Genomic DNA, 18,723 nt, shown 5'->3' with positions numbered 1-18,723 from the left:
CGGCCCCACTGGGAGACTACACTTCCCGGCATGCTCAGCCGTCCCGGCGCGGGGCAGCCTGGGAGTTGTAGTCCCTACCCACCCTCGTCTCTCCCTGCGAGCCCGGCCCCACCCCTCCAGGATCACTTCCCGGGCCCCGCCCCCTGCGCAGTGCACGCGCCTGTGGCTGCGGCAGCGGCCGCGCCGTGCGGTGTGGGGAGGGGAGCGGCCGCGCTGCGCCTGCCTGGGCCGGGGGCTGCCCTGAGGCGGCCGGGCGCGCGGGCGGGGTCTCGCGCCAGCCGGACATGGCCGCGGAGCGCGGGGGCTGCTCTCTGGAGGCGGTGCCGGTGCCGCTGCCGCCCGAGGTGCGCGAGAGCCTGGCCGAGCTGGAGCTGGAGCTGTCGGAAGGTGAGAGGCGGCGGCGGCGGGGGGGGGGTAACGAGCCCCGCTCCTGCTGGCGGCGGGCGGGCGCGCCCCGGTCCCCCCCGAGCGGCGCTGCGGCCCGGCCGGGCCGGGGGTCCTACGCTGGCCGCGCGGGAACCTGAGGGGTGGGGGGGGCAGCGACCCTGGCTCTGCCCGGGGACGGGTCCCGCTAACGCGCCGCCCGCCGAGCGCTGTGGGCGCGCCGCAGGCAGCGCCTGGTGCTCGGCGCTGAGCCCGTGTGACGGGCGGCGGAGTGAGCGCCTGTCAGACCGGTTCCTGCCCTGTGACTCCCGCCCCGAGAGAAGCCTGGGCTGCTCCTCTCCCGAGGGGGGTTATTGCTGCCCTATGCCCGCTTTTGCATTGTGCTGATAAAAGTGCTGCCAAGCTGTGCGCTGTGTTCATTCCCCCTGGAAGTGCGATACGAATTGGGAGTGGTTCTGTTCTGACCTTACTGAGAAGCGTTGGTTGGTTGAGACATTTTATACTATCATTTTCTGTTCAGTTATCGTGACTTTAAACAGAAAAGTGACTCCCAGTAAGTTCTAGGTGGCCTGAGATTGATTAGCTACACTCAGCAACACCGTGCAATAGGGAAGTCCCAATCCAGCCAGTGAGCATAGCGCTACAGCTCCTGCCCTTCTTCACCCAAAGTCCCCATACCTTGTACCTTTCCAGAGACCCTCTCAAATAGCCTCAGTATTTATTTATATGGTAGTTTCTTTGCTAGAATACTGTTTGGGATACTGGAAAGTGGGAAGGTGCTGGGATTCAGCTCAGGGGCTCCATCTTCTTCTGGACGAACCTTTAGTTAATTGTCTATTACGTTTGAAGTCATGCATCCAATAAAGTGGGTATTAACCCACGAAAGCTCATGCTCCAATACGTCTGTTAGTCTGTAAGGTGCCACAGGACTCTTTGCTGCTATTACATTTGAAGCGGCTTCTCCCACTCAACTCGGTGCTAGAAGAGGGAAAGACCCTTTTCTCTCTTCCACTGTACCTGAGAGCCTCCAGGGAGATAGTAATGTGTCTGCCAAGCTATTCCAGTCAAAACTGCTGGCTGTAAAATGCTCCACCTCCTGACTGCTGTGAAATGTGTGCCTGGTGGTGGTGGTCGCCTAGTTGCCTGGCAGTTATAAGGGTGTGTGGATGTGGGGATTAAGAGTTCTGCCCTACCTCCACTCTTGGGTCCTTTTACCATGTATTGCTTCACGTGCTGCTTCTGGTTCCAGTCAGAGTTTTCCAGAGCAGTACCAGCGCCTGCGAGTTGCACAGCTCTATATAGGTTTCTGAGCAACATCAGTTGAATTGATCATTTTCATTCTGGTGAGCCTTGATGTAGTTATGAGCAACAGCAGAGGCTCTGGAGTGATCTGCTTGCTGGAGACTTGGGAAGAAACCATGGCATCAGTTCATTTGTCAAAGGGTTTTTTATAACTATAAAAAGTTGCAAGACTGAGTAGAAGTAGCGATGCTGGTGTCTTGGGCCAAGAAGGCTTTCCAGTTTTTCTGGAGTGTTTTATAGCTTAAAAAATTGATTGTTGTCTAAACACCTGTTCAGCTAAGAAGTGTTAAAAGTATGTGAAGCAGGGAACATTGCTGTTTTTACAAGAGGAAGTAGTATAATCTATTAACTTGAACTGGATGTATTGTTTTCTTTTAAACTGCCATTAGCACGTTTGGTAAAATTGTAATTCCTTTATTTTTGCTTTTTGTTTTTTTTACCTTTTTTGTGATATAAGTCACCCTTCTGCTCTGAGCCATGTCTATACTGGGGCTTTTAATCCACTGGTATAGCTACATTGGTATAGCTGCTCAGGGGCCAACCTACAGTATAGACGTGGTGCACTGGGGTAAGCATGACTGCAAGGTGATGAATCAGCTGCACTGGTTATTGAAGTTTCGCCACCAACGTAGTTACTCCAATGTGGATTAGGCCTGGGACTTTGGAGACCTGGGTTCAGTTCTTGGCTGTGCCACAGATTTCCTGTGTGACCTTAGGCAAATCATTTCTGTGTCCCGCTTCACCACCTGTAAAATGGGTATATTATTTCCTTGCTTACAGCCTTAATCTTGTCTGTTTAGATTGAAAGCTCTTAAAGGCAAGAAGGATCTGCATTGCATGTTTCTATAGCGCCTAGTACAGTTGGGCCCTGATATCAGTTGGGGTATCTCTGTGCTACTGCAGTGGTTCTCACTTTTTTTTCATGGACCACTTAATGTTCTTTCCAAATGTTGTTTGTACCATTAACTATTCTAAAGCACTTTGGATAAAAGTGCTATATATTAAAAAAAACGTTTTTTGTTCTACAAATAAAAGCACACTACTCATATATTTTAATATCAGTAGTCTTACCTTTCTAATGCGATGGATGTGCCCTCTCTTCCCGCCGTGGTAGCCCCCGAGCTGGGGCTGGGAAGAAGGGGGAATGTCTTTCCCCCGCCGTGGTAGCCCTCGAGCTGGGGCTGGGAAGGAGGGCTCTCTCTCTCTGGCAGCCGCATTCCTGGAGCTGGGGACAATTGTCTCTTTCTCTGTCAACTGCAGCTCTGCACTTCCCAAATTCCCCCCACCCCAGCTTCTCACCCAGCTTTCCCCTCCCGCCTACCCCGTACCCCAGGACCATTACCTCACCTTATATGTGCATCTTCTCCAGGGTCCAGGCGCCTAATTAGTGAAGCCACACATGCACGGCTCCACTAATTAGATGAGTGGCCCTTTATTTTCTCATGTGCGGCCACCCAGGTGCACACTTTAGAGGGAGCTATCTGCAAACCACCTGAATGGAGCTCTCGGACCACAATTTAAGAACCTCTGTGCTACTGTAATACAAATAATTAGTATAATCAATCTCTTAGCTGAGTTGAAAGGAGAAATAAGTTATGGCAAGACATTAATTTTAATTTGTCTAAAATTGATACAATTTTATTTTACAGCTCTGTAGTTGTGAAGACTTTCATTGTGATTGGTATTTGTGGGAAATGTTATCAGCTCTTGCTCTTTTACTGCGTGTAGGTGTCAGTCACGATCATGTTGAATGTTGATGTTTGGAGACCTGTTGCATGCTGTGGGGCAATAGGACAGCAGTACAGTCATAAAGATTACATGTTGTGTAAGTACATTTAACTGAGAATTGTCAGTTGGCCACAATTTTTTATACAACAAATTCCAGTATAACAGGTACAGTAGAACCTCAGAGTTACAGATACCTCGGGAACGGAGGCTGTCTATAACTCTGAAATGTTCGTAACTCTGAGCAAAGCACAATTCAGTCTCCAGATCCAGTGACACTCCAGGCCTGGATTCAGCAGCAGCTAGGCTCTCTACCCAGCCCTGGCATGAGTTTGCAAGCTTGTCCCTCTCCTGGCAGAGGAGTGTGAGTGTGTGAGAAAACAGCTTGTCCCACTCCCCGTGTGGGTAGGGGGAATAAGGGGTGAAAGCTGTGCAGACCCCAGCACTACTCCTGCTCTGCTGGCTCCAGCTACCTGGGGCAGGCAGCCCCAATGCCTTGCTGTAAGTGGTTGCCCTGGGGGTGGGGTGTGGACAGGCAGCCCAGATGTACCTACCTTTAAGATGCAAGACAGGCACATTACAGTACTTGCTTTTTTTTTAAATCTCTGCTGCTGCCTGGTTGGCTCCTTCCAGTTCCCCGTGATGTCCTTGATTGGTCAGTCCGTAACTCTGGTGTTCGTATCTTTGAGGTTCTGCTGTATTCATATGTTCTGAAAATACTTTTATTCTTTTTGCAGTACTGTAGTCATCGGAAAGATGCTGAACCTGAATAGCAGTGTGAACAACACTTCCCGAAGTTAGCACCTGCTTGTCATGTATTGAGAATAGTTAGGCTTGGCAAAATTCAGGTTTTGGTTTATTTTGATGGACAATATGATGTTTACTTCTAAGCATTTAAAAACCTTTGTTGATTTTAAATATTAAGTTGCCCAAAATTATGGGTTTTAAGCATTTTTATTTTTATCTATTTAAAATTTCACAGTTGTGGGAAATTAGAGGGGGCGTCAGATGATAATTTAGTGACTAGACATTGAGATTCAAAAAGTTAAAGCCCCATAACTGTTAAGCCACAAATTATGAGCATCACTTGTCAAAATATGCCAAGAAAGTGTCCTTAAATCAAACTCATAAGTTCTCAGGCAGCATTTTTCTTTCTTTCCTTCTCTGTACATTTCAGTTATCACCAGTGGAACAGTTTCTTCGTCTGTGTGCGTTTATGGTGAAATTAACGTTTACTGATTAAAAACTGAATCTTTCAAACCTTAATAGTTGTCAGTAGTTTCTTGAATGCATATGCAGTTAACTCCTACAGCCTAGTCTGGTTTACGTACATCATAATTGACACCAGTAAAAATTAATTCTAGAATTGATTTAATAAGAGAAACGCCATGATTGGTTCAGTATGGACTATTTGGGTTATTTTTAAAAATAGAAAAGACTGCACTTTGTAGATGTTACAATATTATTTGAATTGCGACCATTGTACTGACAGCATGAGAATAGTGATTAGAGCTGGAAGTACAAGGCGCGGTTATATAGAATGAGATAACACATTTGTAATCAAATGATTTAATTTTGCTTACATAACCTATTAAGCTGATATGCTTGATTTTGTAACTGCACTTACTAAATTAGTATTACAAAATGGAGCTGTGTTGGCTTCTGTTCAGAAGAACCTAACAAAAATAGGACAATGACTGTTAAAATTGAGTCCTCTTGTATTACGCATCACTTAACATTTAAAAAGTCACAAATAGGAATTATACATAACTCTGTTTTTCACCAATTTATGGTGGTATGAAATTACAATTAATTTCTTCCAAGAATATGTGCACATATTTATGTATTTCCTCTTGATTGCATATAACATTTATTTAATCAATTTCACATGAAGATGGCTCAACAAATCAGATTTTCTCCTGTTTTTTCAACAAGATGTTACTGCAGTGGGTGCTGTGGAAATGCTGGTAACTTTTACGGTGTGAGGAGAAATGAAAGGAGACTAATTACATCGCTATTAAATGTTTGTCCATTAAAAGGCCACTCTAAATAGGCAAATGACATTTTATATGCAAAAGTTAAATGAAATTGTAAATGTTAGGAAAAAGATTTATTATAGAAATCTGAAGTCGTAAAAGATGAGAACCCACTTTACAATTTTTTCAGTGCTTATAAGTAAGGCCCAACCAGTTTCCCAGCCATAAAAAACATGTCACTGAACGTGAAATAAGGCCTTCCGCCTTCCCCATGAAATCCGATCTCACCTTGCTCCTAGGAGTGCCTTAGCGGGGCTGGGGAGGGACAGGAATTGTTCATCCCATGCACAGCTGCTCTGGAGGTTGGGGACTGGGGGGGGGGAGAATTCAGACTCACCTCCAGGAACCTCGTGCGGCTGCCTCCTTCAGAGTCCAGCTTTGAAGGCAGCACAGAAGTGAGGGTGGCAAACCCATGACCCCCCTACAACAGGTTTGCAATAACCCCCCCGCCCCACAATCCCCTTTTGGGTCGGGACCCCCACATTTACAGCACCCTGAAATTTCAGATTTAAACATCTGAAAATGTGAAATTTACCAATTTTCAAATCCTGTGCCCTTGAAATTGACTGTAGTGGGCTGTGAATTAGGTACTGTCATACTTATAAGGGTCCAATAACATTTTAAAACTGACAAGAACTTCTCCTTTCTGTGGAAAAATGGTAGGTGAACTGCAAAGCAAAATTTCACTACATAGCTTCTTTGTGATGTGTCAAGATTTTGTATTTAAATCATACCTCAGGAGGTCATCTAGTCCAACCCCCTGCTCAAAGCAGGACCAATTCCTAACTAAATCATCCCAGCCAAGGCTTTGTCAAACCTGACCTTAAAAACCTCTAAGGAAGGAGATTCCACCACCTCCCTAGGTAACCCATTCCAGTGCTTCACCACGCTTTTCTCCACTTGTGTTACAACTATCAGGAATACCAGATCCACATTTCCTCTCTATTCTGGGGAACCTTGTCAAGCCATCCTGAGGATAGGAATAGTGTAAGTTGATCTGCAGTTCCCTTTTTTACCAACTGAGGGGAGGGGGAATGTGGATTTTAGACTGTAAAACTGGACATCTTTCAGCTTCAGTTATGGCAAGGGAGAAGGAGATGCAGCCAGGATTTGGGCCTTGGATATCGTTATTCATGTCCTCCAAATATTTTGTCAGGGTCATTCAGCAAAAAGGGGGAAAGGAGGCCCTGAGCATCTTGATAGTTATTTTTTTTCCTTTAAGTTCAAGGCTATTTTTATGTACTGTAAAATAGCGCTAAAGATTACAAAACAATTTTTTGTTTTTGCTCTGAAATTCACTTGTAAGCCCTCTGCTGGAAGTGCTGAATCTGTTGGGAACTATGTAGAACATTTAAAAAATACTATTTTAAAAAACTAGTGGAAGTTGATGGAATTTTGTTTCTTATTGGGTTTTTAATTCAAACAATGGTTTTATGACCAAGCGTACCAATATGCTAGCACAGTGTACTGCTCTGGAAGTCTGTGCACACTCTAAAGGAATAGTACATTATATAGCTGAAGATATGTATTTAATGAATTTTTATTTAATTACTGCTACTGTATATTTAAAAGCTCTGCCTCTGTATAGTAATCTCTTCTTTTCTTTCACGCATACAAAAACCAAAAACACAAACAAAAACGACTAGAGGAATCTGATTTCCACCTTTCCCAGAGCCTTTTGTATATCTCTGGTTTCCCTCGAATCATCCTCTGCTGTAACTTTTCATGACAGATACTTCTCCATAGAAACTGTCTGCCCACACTGATGATTGTCTTCCAGCAACAACCATCCTTCTTGGATGGGAAAGAAAAGTTTTGAGGCCCTCAAAACCTTACTCTAGGATAAGCAGTGTTGGAATTCCCAAACCATGAGCTAGAGATGTCTTTTGGAAAGTAGCAGGCAGCCCTTTTCCACTACTTGCAGCAGTTTCACTCCTTCTTGGATACAAGAGACTTTTTGGGTTATTTTTTGCTGATCTCAGGCATTGCCTACACTAGAGAAATAAATCAAAAAAATTAATCTTCCTTCACAACCAGGTGTTTCAATTGATTGTTGGGGTGACAACATTTAGTGGCGGAGACAAACACCTATAGTTTATACATAGGTGCACCCTGTTGGAACAATTTGTAGTTTTTTGTCTTTGACAGCTGTTAGAAAGTTTGTCAGCTCTACAGCCATTATGAGTGATTTCAAGTGAGTTCAATTTCTCTTTCTAAAAATCTGTGGTCATTTGAATTCTTATTTTTTCTGTGATGGGTTACATGAGGGTACTTCAGTTTGTTTCTAGTAGGTGTAAGTTCCTTGGGAGACCACTGTGTGTGGGGGATATGGCCATGTTACGAGAATGCAAGTAAGTTATCTCTGCATTTTGCAGAGAAAAGTGTGAGTGGGTTTGGGGACTTCTCTAGCACAATTATGACATCCCTAATGTAGATGTTGAAAATGGTAGACAGATTACATTCATTCTGTTCTTTCTGACAATGCATATTAATATATTTTCAAGTAATGTTTATTTCTGGAATGTAGCAATTATTTCTGAAGTCTGCATATTCATTCTTTGTTTATAATTGGTGTTTGATGTATTGAAACCAATATAAATTTTTAAATATTATAAATACTTCTACTGTGACAAGGGTTCACTGTGAAATTTGGCTCTTGAATGCATAATTCAACTTGGTTTTTATTTTATTGGCAATCTAGTAAGAATTTATTGTAATGAGATTACTAGCAAAGCAGTAGTGAGCTGTTGCCTTGTGCATATTAGTCTGCTTTAAAATACCAAACCCTCACTACAAACTTTTTATGCTGTAAGAGGTTCCTCTTGCAAGATATAACATTCATTTAATAATCCTCCAAGACACTCTTGGTTATGAAGTTTACTTGTGTTTTTTCCACTAGATTATACTGGCTGTGACTTTGCCTACACCGTGTAAATCAAGTTGCTGTTGCTTACCGTTTCCTCATCAGTGTAGATTAAAACACGTTTACTGGTACATGCAATACTAGTGAATGTGTCAGACTATTAAAACTTGAGAGGCAAGTGTGTTGGGCAAGCTGCCAAAGCGCCTGAAACTTGGACTGACGCATCCCTGTTGTTCAAGTCCTGGGCGCCTCAGACAGAAACGGCCATTTGTGCGGTGGTGATGGCCGGGTTGCCAAATGCCCACTGGGACCGGATGAGACTGTTGAATGTGTCTCTACATGTTATACCTCATTCAGCTTTCCACAGATGACTAGCTAGGGCATTTCACCATGGAGTCCCCTCAACTCCTGTTAATAGTTAAAAGAAAATGCACCCACATATAGGTCAATGAAACACAAAGAGAAACATGGCTTTTCCGAAAGAGTAAAAATTCACAACTAAATGTTGAAATGAGGAGTGAGCATTAAGGACAGAATAAGGGGAAATCAACTTAGGTAATGTTTTCATCCCTCAGCCACAAGGCCGGACACAGATAAGATTTACAGTAAGTATTTTCAAGATTGCGCTAGTTGATCATCTTTGGCTTTCTGTCTTACAAAGATTTGTACTTCTGTTGGAGCAGAACTAATGCAGTAGTTTTTTTTTTAATTTAACATTTCCAGAAATTAAGCAAAATTACACAACTTTTTAAAATGCAAATAAGACAGTAGTTAAGTATTGTCACCTACAGCCCTATCAGTTCAAGTTTTCCCTTTGTGGTTAGGTTTCTGTTTTTTGTTTGCTTGACAGCAGCCTTTCGTGTTAGATCTTCTGGAAGAGGACACCTCTGTTCAAATCCTTTTTAACTGAAACCTTTGAGTAGGTGTAAGGCTTCAGATACCCTTTCACCTTTGCTTACCTCTCCATAGTGGTTATGGTTGCTTATTGAGGAAAAGGAAAACTTCAACCTCTGAAGTGTGCCGCTAACTCGTTACCATTTTCCAGAATTTCAGAGTCCACCGTTTTTGACTCTGAGAGCACCACCAGTCATATGTCTGAACAAAATCCAAGGAGTAACGAGAAGTTCAGAGCTCCCTTCAGAAGCTATAGAAATTTTATCCTGGGTAGAGAAGAAAGACGCCTTCTAAAGGTAATTCAGAGTAGAGGGTCCACTGAAGAAGAGGAAGAGTGAGCCATGGTTCTTCTGAGTGATCGTCCGCACAGATTCCCGTCTTGGTGCATGGTTAGCCAGAAAAGAACTGAGTCTCAAGTGCATGGGACGCATGTTGGCCAAGAGGGGAATAGGTGTGGACGATCACCTGAAGAGCCTTGGCTCACTGTCTTTTGTTGGGGCCATGCTTATGCTCTAGGGACCCTGGTTCTCACTCCCCCAGGGCACAAAGGTAGAGAGGGTCCAAGCACTGCTTATTTCCTTTTTAGCACTCATGACTGCAAGACTGGACCCTTGACAGTCTGCTGCTCTTGTGCAGTGTGCAGTTGAATTTATTAGACTGATGTAGTAGTATGTGGTTTTGGTTTTAGTTGTCCTTTTGCCTGTTGGCATCTAAATAAAATGTTTCATAGTTAACTTCTGCCATGATTCTAATACTCCCTGTATGGGTGTGGGTATGTATGTCTGTCTCTAGGCTAATTGAAAATTAAACTAAGTCACTATGTGACTCTGCTGTGCCAATCAGCAATGGACACTTTAGGTGCCTCATACGTCTTGGAGGGATGCCTTCTGGAATGGAGTTCCATGTGCCATTCTTTCTCTAAGGGCACGGGAGAGCAAGGGAGTGAGGCTGAAAGTTTTCCTGCCAGAGAAGTTGATGCAAGTCTCCTCAGACTGGCAGATCTTTGGCAATGCCTCAATCTGTGGCTCAGTCTATCTCCCTCCGTGCCCCAGCAAGCCACAACTCCGCTCTGAGCTCTTGAGCTGCTTCCTCTGAGGCCTCGATCATCTGCCACTGGGTCAGCATTGGTGCAGAGCTCACTGGTAGGGCCAACCAAATAGCAGAAAAAAAAGTTCAATATATTTTCTTAAAATTACAGAGGTTATTTGTCAAATATATTTGCAAAATATGATTTTACCAGGTATAGTTAGTCACAAACCACAAATATTTATTGAATCAATCATAGCCAAACATTATTGACCAGCCAGAAACTGTTTGGGAGGTCCTACTTGCTACTTCTCTTATTTTCTGGCCTCACTCCTGGCTCTTTCTTTTTTTTCCGATGATACATTCTGGTGTGCACCTTTTCTGGACGTTGTTTTCAGTATCTGTTTTATTCTTCTCCCTCCCCTTCACACACTACCACTTTCTCTCCAGAATTGCTATTGCACTTCTAGTTTCTGACTTACTCACCAGTCTTTCTTTATTCGTCCCCCACAACCACCCAGTCACCCACTGAAACACCTACTAGCTAAAGGGCTAAAGCTAATACAAGACTAGTTACAAAAGGTTGAGAATGGATGTTGGGGTGATGGCAGTTGAGAAACCAGCTCTTTCCTCCCAGCTGCTGGGAGAGGGAGGTGCTGGGATTCTGTTGCTGGATCCTATTCAGAGATTTTTTTTATGTCTTATGAGCCTTTGGTTAGTAGGTTTCTGATGAATTTTAAGCTCCCTCTTGCTGCTTGGAGAAGAATCATTCTTTTCGCTTTCCTCTTTCTGCCCAAGAGCCTCTTGGTTCTTAAGAGGAGCCTGTGGGCCTTGCCCTTCTCAGCGTTCTAGAAGGGGTGAAGAAGTGCTCTATTCTCATTCCCCCATCTCTATTTTAAGTCCTGAGTGAATATCTCCATGGCCTACCTCTGCTGCGGCTGTTCTTCATAGCTTTCCTTGCTGAATGGTGGCAGTGTGAAACAGATGTGATCTTTGTCAATCTCGTGGCTACTCATAGAAGTGAGTAAGCTTGTGAAGTTCTCTCAAAAATGCTCTGGGTTTTCAGATACCTTAGATCATTAGCAAGACATAAGCAAATTAGGGTGCAGATGACCAATTAACTGGATTAACTAAGCACTGGAGCACTAATTAACGGCACACACAAGAAAGAGGTCACTGGGCTTTGCTATAGACAAGGGCTTGAAAAAGCTGCTTGCACATTCCAAGTGGAAATTTTTTATAGGCAGATGGGCTGAATGAGGATGGGGAGAGGTTACTCATGCTGTGCAGTAGTTCTTTGAGATGTGTCCCTATGCATGCTCCACTACCCACCCTCCTTCCCTGCTGCTTTGGGATTCCTCTGTGGGACTTTGCAGTGGAGAAGGAACTGAGGGGGTTTGCCTATGAAGCCACGTATAACCTTGTTGCAAGGTGTGAGGAGATGCAGGGTCTATGTGAGGGTCGAATGGGCACTACTACCAAAAATCTCTGATCAAAGACACGTGAGGTGTAAACACAGCTGAAGTGGAGCATCCATAGAGAGACACACTGAACTCCAGTTACTATGCCGGGTGAGTAACCTCTCTGGGCCTTAAGGCAAATCACAGCATATACTCAGATATTTATTCTACTTTTCCATTTGAAAGAGGTATTAGTTTAAGCTTGTGTTAAGGTCTGAAGTGGGAGCGAGTAGTATTTAGACTTTCTAGTCCAGGGGTTCTCAAACGTTTTTTCCTGGGCCCCCCTTTGAAAATATTTCAGGCTGTGATAATCCCCCCTATGCTCCCTCCAAAATGATAGTAAGTTACTGTACATACTCATAGGAGCACTAAATGGCAATATCATGCCATGCCACCCTTACTTCTGTGCTACTCCTGGTAGAGATGCAGCCTTCAGCCCTGGGTGCCCTGTTGGTAGCTGCCGCTCTCCGGCTGCTCAGTTCTGAAGGCAGTACAGAAGTAAGAATGGCAATACCAGATCACGGACATTTGTTCGTATTTCAAAAATCAGCCCGGATGGAGATCAGAAGGACAAAAAAGAGGTCATGTTTAGGAAAACCCAGGTGTCTGGTGTCCCTAATCTCGCGACCTTCCCCTATAATTGCCTTGTGACCCCCTTTTGGTCTGGGACCCCGGTTTGAGAAATGCTGTTCTAGTCCTTGAAGGAAAAGCAAGAGAGCTGGGGAAGGCTTTGTTAGTGAAATGTACCGTATATACTCGTTCATAAGCCGAATATTTTTGGTAAAAAAGTGACGCATCAGAGAGCGGGGGTCAGCTTATAAACTGGTCTATACCAAAATTTGATGATTTTAAACTCTATGGGAACAGCGAACTGCGGCCACAGGGAGCTGAGGGGCTCCATGCCTCCAGATACTCCAAGTAAACAAAACGTCCTGACCTGCCAGCGGCTTACCCTGATGGCTGGGAGCCAAAGTTTGCCAAACCCTGAAATGTAGGGTTGGGTTATGAAAAGGTCATACAGTTTTTGCTCTTTGTACTTAACCATCTTGGGGAGTCAGCTTATAAACAAACTGGCTAATGAACGAGTATATACGGTAATTAGCAGCAGACCACTTTAGATAGTATCTGATATACATGGATATTCTCTTGAAGTCTGGAGATTGCTAAATCCATTTACTGTAACCTCTTCCTCTTAAAGCAAATATCAAACGCTATTCCTTAATAGCGGTCTATGATCTATGATCACAGGTAAAACTACTGTAAACTAGTCTGATCACATGATGGGAGCTGTTAAGGCAACAGATGTTGGTTTCAGGCTTCCAGAAGTTTTTTAAACAGTTTAACTTATATTTAAGTTTATAAAATATTTTTTGTACCTTTCAAAGCTATAAAAACAAAATCTGAGGTGACTAAATATAATAGCTCTTCAGTAGCATATATTTTTTAAATATTTTTATATGTTGCAATGTGTCACCAACTTTAGACACTTCAGTGATCATTTAAGCTGAGAGTCAAAAACTAGCTTTCTATTCATATATTGTAATGGAGATGGGCACTTCTCTAACTTAATGATATGTTCTTTGTATAGGCTATTAATTCTGAATTGTATTATCAGCGTCTTGAAAGTCCACTCACCAGTTGCAAGTGGGAATCTTCCCCTCCTAAATGAAAGGATTAAGTGTCATGAATTTCATTAGAGCCTAAGCTTTTGTTGTTAATAATCTAATGCTTATGATTGTGAAAGTAACTTTCATAAAAAGAGCTGTTCATTGCAAGGCTGAAGCTAGCTTGTGCAGGAGACGGCTTTCTCAGGGGCCTGTCCAAGGCAGTAAAATGAACATCCACAGGATCTAAGAACTACCACAAACCTTCCCACTTCCTGTTTCAGGTGCAGGGCACACTTCTCTGACCTTGTCTTCAGTAATAAACACATAGCAAAGCAGACATGAAATTAAAAAAAACTCACATAATTTTCCCCTGGGAAAGACAAAGGACGGGAGAACCACACATGTCAACTTCTTGACACGTTGCTTAATACACTTCTGGAGGGTGCTCCGGTGCAACGATCATATGAGCAGTATAAGAACCTGATTCTGTCCTCCTGCCACAAGCTGAGCACTGAGAAGTGGAGAGTGCTGAGAGGGGGAGAGCTTCAGTTTTTTTTAGCAGCACAGAAGAAAAATTAGTAGATGTTAGATTTATCATATCTACTAGCCAGAGTATGACTGGAAGAAATTGAACCCTTAAGTATGAGGACAGAATCCTGGTAGGAATCCCTCCACCTTCCCACTCACTAGTGCTGAGTTTTCTCTCCCCAGAGTATTGCACCTGGTCATTAGGCATCCCTCATCTTTTGTGCTGGTCTGTGACAAGGACATGTAGTCCTCTGGCTTGTAATTGTCTAGTAAAATTTTCAGCCTGCATGTTGTTGGTTATTTTAACAAGTGTCAATCAAAGTCTAGATTTCTATTGGTTCCAGCCACTTATGCCATTTACATTTATATGGAGCTAAATCCATGTATTGAAAAAAATGCAGCAAATAGCTGTGCTAATAAAAATGTGTACATGTTTCATTTCTCCTGGGGAGTAAGGAAATGAGAGTCTGAAACAGTACCTTAGGCAATGGTAAAAGATTAAACTGAGTGTCTCACATTTGTCAAACTTTCTGAGCATCTCTGCTATCATTTTTGTAACTGACTAGGTAAGCCAGTGAGATGCTCTGTAACTCGAGGGTACACCCTGCACCCTCATGTTCATCCTTATAATATGATTGTGTGTATCCAATGCAAAATTTGTCATGTTGGGTGTCTGTGGCAGGCTCATGATGCACTGAGCATTGTTGTTACAGTAATGTTCTAGGTTGTAATTTCAAGTATATAGTTACGAGGCTGAAAATGTGTCCTCATGGCTTAAAACAAGCCCAGGCAAAACTCTCCAGGAGCAAAGGGGCAGTTCACACCTCATCAGGGCATGTATGGGACAAACCCAGCCCAGTCTCACAGGAACAAAGGACACTGGCCTAGGCAGCAACAAAGGATCTGTTGGACTGTCCAGTGAGTCACCCCCGTCCCCTCCTTCCCTTGGTCAGTTTGGGACTACAATGGGGTGTTGCTCACCAGACTCTGAAGGAAGGGGGACAAAGCCAAGAGGGAAGAAAGGGCATGATAAAAGGGAGAGACATTTGCCTTGCTCTTCCCCTCTCTTACACCTACATCTACAGACACCACAGCAAGCGACTGAAGGGCTATCAAAGGGGAGAGCGTGGCTGAAGGGCAGCCAGCCTGCCTGTGGTGAGAAACATCTAAGTTTGTAAGAGCACTGAAAGTATTAAGATCGGCTTAGAATGCATTTTGCTTTTATTTCATTTGACCAAATCTGACTTGTTATGCATAGATTTTGAATGATTGATTTATAATCTTTTGTAGTTAATACATTTGTTTTGTTTTTTCTACCTCAAGCAGTGCATTTGGTTTGAAGCATGTCAGAGACTCCCCTTGGGATAACAAGCCTGGTACATATCAATTTCTTTGTTAAATTGACAAATTAATATAAGCTTGCAGCATCCACTGGGAAAACTGCAAGGCGGAGGTCCTTGGGTTGGGTCTGGGACCGGAGATATTGGTTAGTGTCATTCGTTTGCACAATCCCAGCAGCGGCTGGCCAAAAGTGCTCACTCACGTAGCTGGGAGCAGCTTACGTGGCAGAGGCTGTGCATGAACAGCCTGGAAGCGGGAATTCTCATAGCAGAGCAGGATAAGGCTGGCTCCCAGAGTCGAGGGTTGGAGTGACCTCGCAGATCACCGATCCAGATGACGTCTGGGGAACGTCACATCCGGTCATGCTATAATGCAGATCATTCTGCCCTCTCGGGTGTACCAAAGGAGAATGGACTTTTGAGAACTCTTCCTGACAGGCGAGTGGCCAGAAGGGGTTACTATCAGCATACATCTTACTTATATTTTAAATCAAAGTAATTTGAATTATGCAAATTGAGTGCATAGTATGCAACAGTTTGAACTGTAAGCTCTCTGGGGCAAGGACACTCAGACTGTGTATTTGTTCAGTGCCAAGCATAAGGGGTTTCTCTGGTAACTTGGTCCTCCAGGCACTACTATAAAACAAATAATTATCCCCTTCCTTAGTGTTTGCCAGTCAGCTCAGAATCATCTCTTTTTGAGTGTCTGTTCTCCTCGTTTAGATGGAACATGTGGAGTGAAAGAATCAAAGGTGTTAACGTGACCCTGTCACTGTCTAACATTTAACAGTTTTAAACAAGGTTTGGGATGCAGAGACCTCAGCCTGCTTAGTACCATGCCAAACACCTTAAAAACTTCTTTTTAGCCTTATATTAAAAATACAAAAGAAAAAAGTTACAACATTTAAAATATAAATATCCCTTATTCCCATTTCCAATAGCTGCATACAATTTTTAGAAGGAAAATCTGCTATTTGACAGTCTTAGATGTTATTGCAAATTATCACAATGGTCCTTTTTGCAAAAAAGCAGAAGTTAGTGACAATGGGTTAAAGCTGCTGCTGTTGCTAATGCCCAGTCCCATTTCCTGAAAACAAAAACACACACAAAACAGGGGAATATAGCTGCTAATGTAGTTAGGAAATGTAGCTGCTTTCCCTGGTGTTAAGTTACACTTGCACCTTACTGCTGGAAAACATGGTCATGGTACGTAGTCTTATTAGCCATGTCAAGACCTGGCAAACTTGTACCAGAATTGGGCTACTTTGTGCATTTCTTCTTTTTTTTTTTTTTGCGTTTCCGGTCACAGGCTTAAGGCAGTGCTGCAAAATAGTGGGGGGTTGTCTGGCTAAACCAGACTCTTATTGAACAGAAAGCTAAAAACGTGGGTGAGGGAGAATACGTGAGGTAGGGGTGTGTGTGTGTGTGTATGTATGATATAGTGTTCAGGATTTAGCCAGAGCCAGCGAAGTGGCAATGTCATCTGGGTCCTTCTCTCTGACCTGCTCTCTGGTCATTGCATCTCAAGATTAGGATGAAGGAAGGTATTACAATAGATCCCAGGGTCTCAGAAGACAGTGGAAGTGGCAGCCAGGATGGCAAAGTTTCCTCCTTCCCCCTCTTTCAGCCAGCTAGCATCTGTGTCCAGTTTTCCCCGCAAAGTCTTTTCTTTTAAGGACCTCAGGTGAGGGAAGTAATGGGTGCAATAGCTCATCGCCTCATTTTGTTCCCCTATTAGGCATAATTTCAGACATCAATTTTGGTTCATTGATTTCCTGTCCCGCTTGTTTACCAGATGTAATTTCAGCACAATCCTTGAGTTGTATCAGTCGGCCTTTTTGTTGGAATTAGTTCAGTCTCTCTTTTTTTCACCTTTTCTTATCAACATTTATTGTTATAGGTGGTTATGATATTTTATGAACTTTCACGGATTTTTCGTAGTTAGGCCAGTAATTAGGGTAAAGCTGTAGGCTCAATTGTTACAACATCTCTCAGCCAGTCTTTCTGATGTCTGCCTGCTTTAGTGATGACCAACTGACTGTTTGTTGCTTCACCCCTTTTTCTGTCACTTCCTATTAAGAATATGCATACACACTATTTATTTGACTTTTGCTCACGATGAGCTACCTTCCCTGGTGTGTCAGCCATCTAGTGCATCCATGTTCTTGTGTTGCTGTGGTTTGAGAAGTTCTTCAAGAAATCAGGCTGACTGGGCCTTGCTCTGTGCTTTCTTGGGTATTTACTGTCCAGTATTCTTTTGAATTAAAATACATACCAATTATAACTTTGTAATGTTACCTGGATTTCAAAGGAGGCAAACTTTCATAGTCGTCATATAGTTCAGTATATGGTATACAGCTTTTTCAACTGTATGTCAGCCTTGATTGTAGTATTTCATTTACTCCAAAGAAAAGTTACACTGGTGGGTTGAACACTTCTCATTGAGGTAGGAAAACGAACAGTTGTGTTCTAATTACCAGAGTCAAATGTCTTAAATTGTCAGAAACATTTTAACATAATTGAACTATTCTGTGAAGCCTGCTCATTCTTTACTTACCAGTATCCATGAGATCTCCTTTCTTGGTTATTCACTGAGCCATAAATAATGATTGATACAACAGTGGAGGCTCTGGCGATGTCATAGCAAGATTAACTCTTGCTGTGTTGAAACAAGTAATGCTTTGTAAGTACAGAATAAAGGAAGATTGTGTATTGGTATGTGATGTTTCCCTGTTTATGATGATTGAACTGTATTGCTGTGACGATGCGGTTCTGGCGGGACCCAACTGAGAGTGCCAGTTTAGGACCAGTTGCTCAAACAGGGCAGTCACAGCCCTAGACTGGGGTTTTTTCACCTCTAAGGCAAACCAAACCAGCCAGACAAAAAGGACTTCGGTTTCACCTCACTGGCTAACCACAAGTCACACAAGGAATTTCCTTAGACACTTCAGTCTTCCAGTATTACCACCAGTGCCACCCATCCTGGGGATGAATGGTTATGAAAACCAACACCCCAGTAAAAGAAAAAGGTTTTCTCTATTCCAAAGGACCAAGCCCCAGACCCAGGTCAATATACACATCAGATCTTACCCACAAATCACGCTGTTGCCAATTCTTTAGAATCTAAAATCTAAAGGTTTATTCATAAAGGGAAAAAGATAGAGGTGAGAGCTAGAATTATTTAAATGGAATTAATTACATACAGTAATGGCAAAGTTCTTAGTTCAGGCTTGTAGCAGTGATGGAGTAAACTGCAGGTTTAAATTAAGTCTCTGGAGTACATCCCCTGCTGGGATGGGTCATCAGTTCCTTGTGTAGAGCTTCAGCTTGTAGCAAAGTTCCTTCAGAGGTAGGAAGCAGGATTGAAGACAAGATGGAGATGAGGCATCAGCCTTATATAGGCACTTCCAAGTGTAAGAACCTCTTTGGACCTCTTTCCACCTGCTGTGGAAAATTACAGCAAAATGGAGTTTGCAGTCACATGGGCCAGTTCCTGCACACCCTGCTGAGTTACAAGGCGTATCTGCCTCCTGTCAATGGGTCAGTTGTGTAGCTGAT

The 18,723-nt window shown here is 43.2% G+C and overlaps 1 protein-coding gene across 10 annotated transcripts in view; it reads left to right on the top strand.

Moving 5' to 3' along the window:
* Positions 1-238: 238 nt before the first annotated feature.
* DIP2A (disco interacting protein 2 homolog A) overlaps positions 239-18,723 on the top strand; it is a 223,301-nt gene continuing 204,816 nt past the window's right edge. For 3 of the 10 annotated variants that reach the window (XR_007768344.1, XR_007768343.1, XR_007768342.1), the window contains exon 1: positions 245-387. Coding sequence is in view for 4 of the 10 variants with exons in the window: in XM_050916476.1 (XP_050772433.1) it covers positions 285-387 (103 nt within the window). In the remaining 6 variants the exon portion in view is untranslated. Of the gene's footprint in view, positions 388-18,723 lie in introns of all 10 variants that reach the window. The other 7 variants (XM_050916474.1, XM_050916475.1, XM_050916473.1 and 4 more) reach the window with 4 other exon arrangements.

Source organism: Gopherus flavomarginatus, chromosome 10 (genome assembly GCF_025201925.1).
Source record: "Gopherus flavomarginatus isolate rGopFla2 chromosome 10, rGopFla2.mat.asm, whole genome shotgun sequence".
NCBI classification, from domain to species: Eukaryota; Metazoa; Chordata; order Testudines; family Testudinidae; genus Gopherus; species Gopherus flavomarginatus.
Note: the sequence above shows the minus strand (reverse complement) of the source record. Positions and strands in the feature narration are given on the sequence as shown.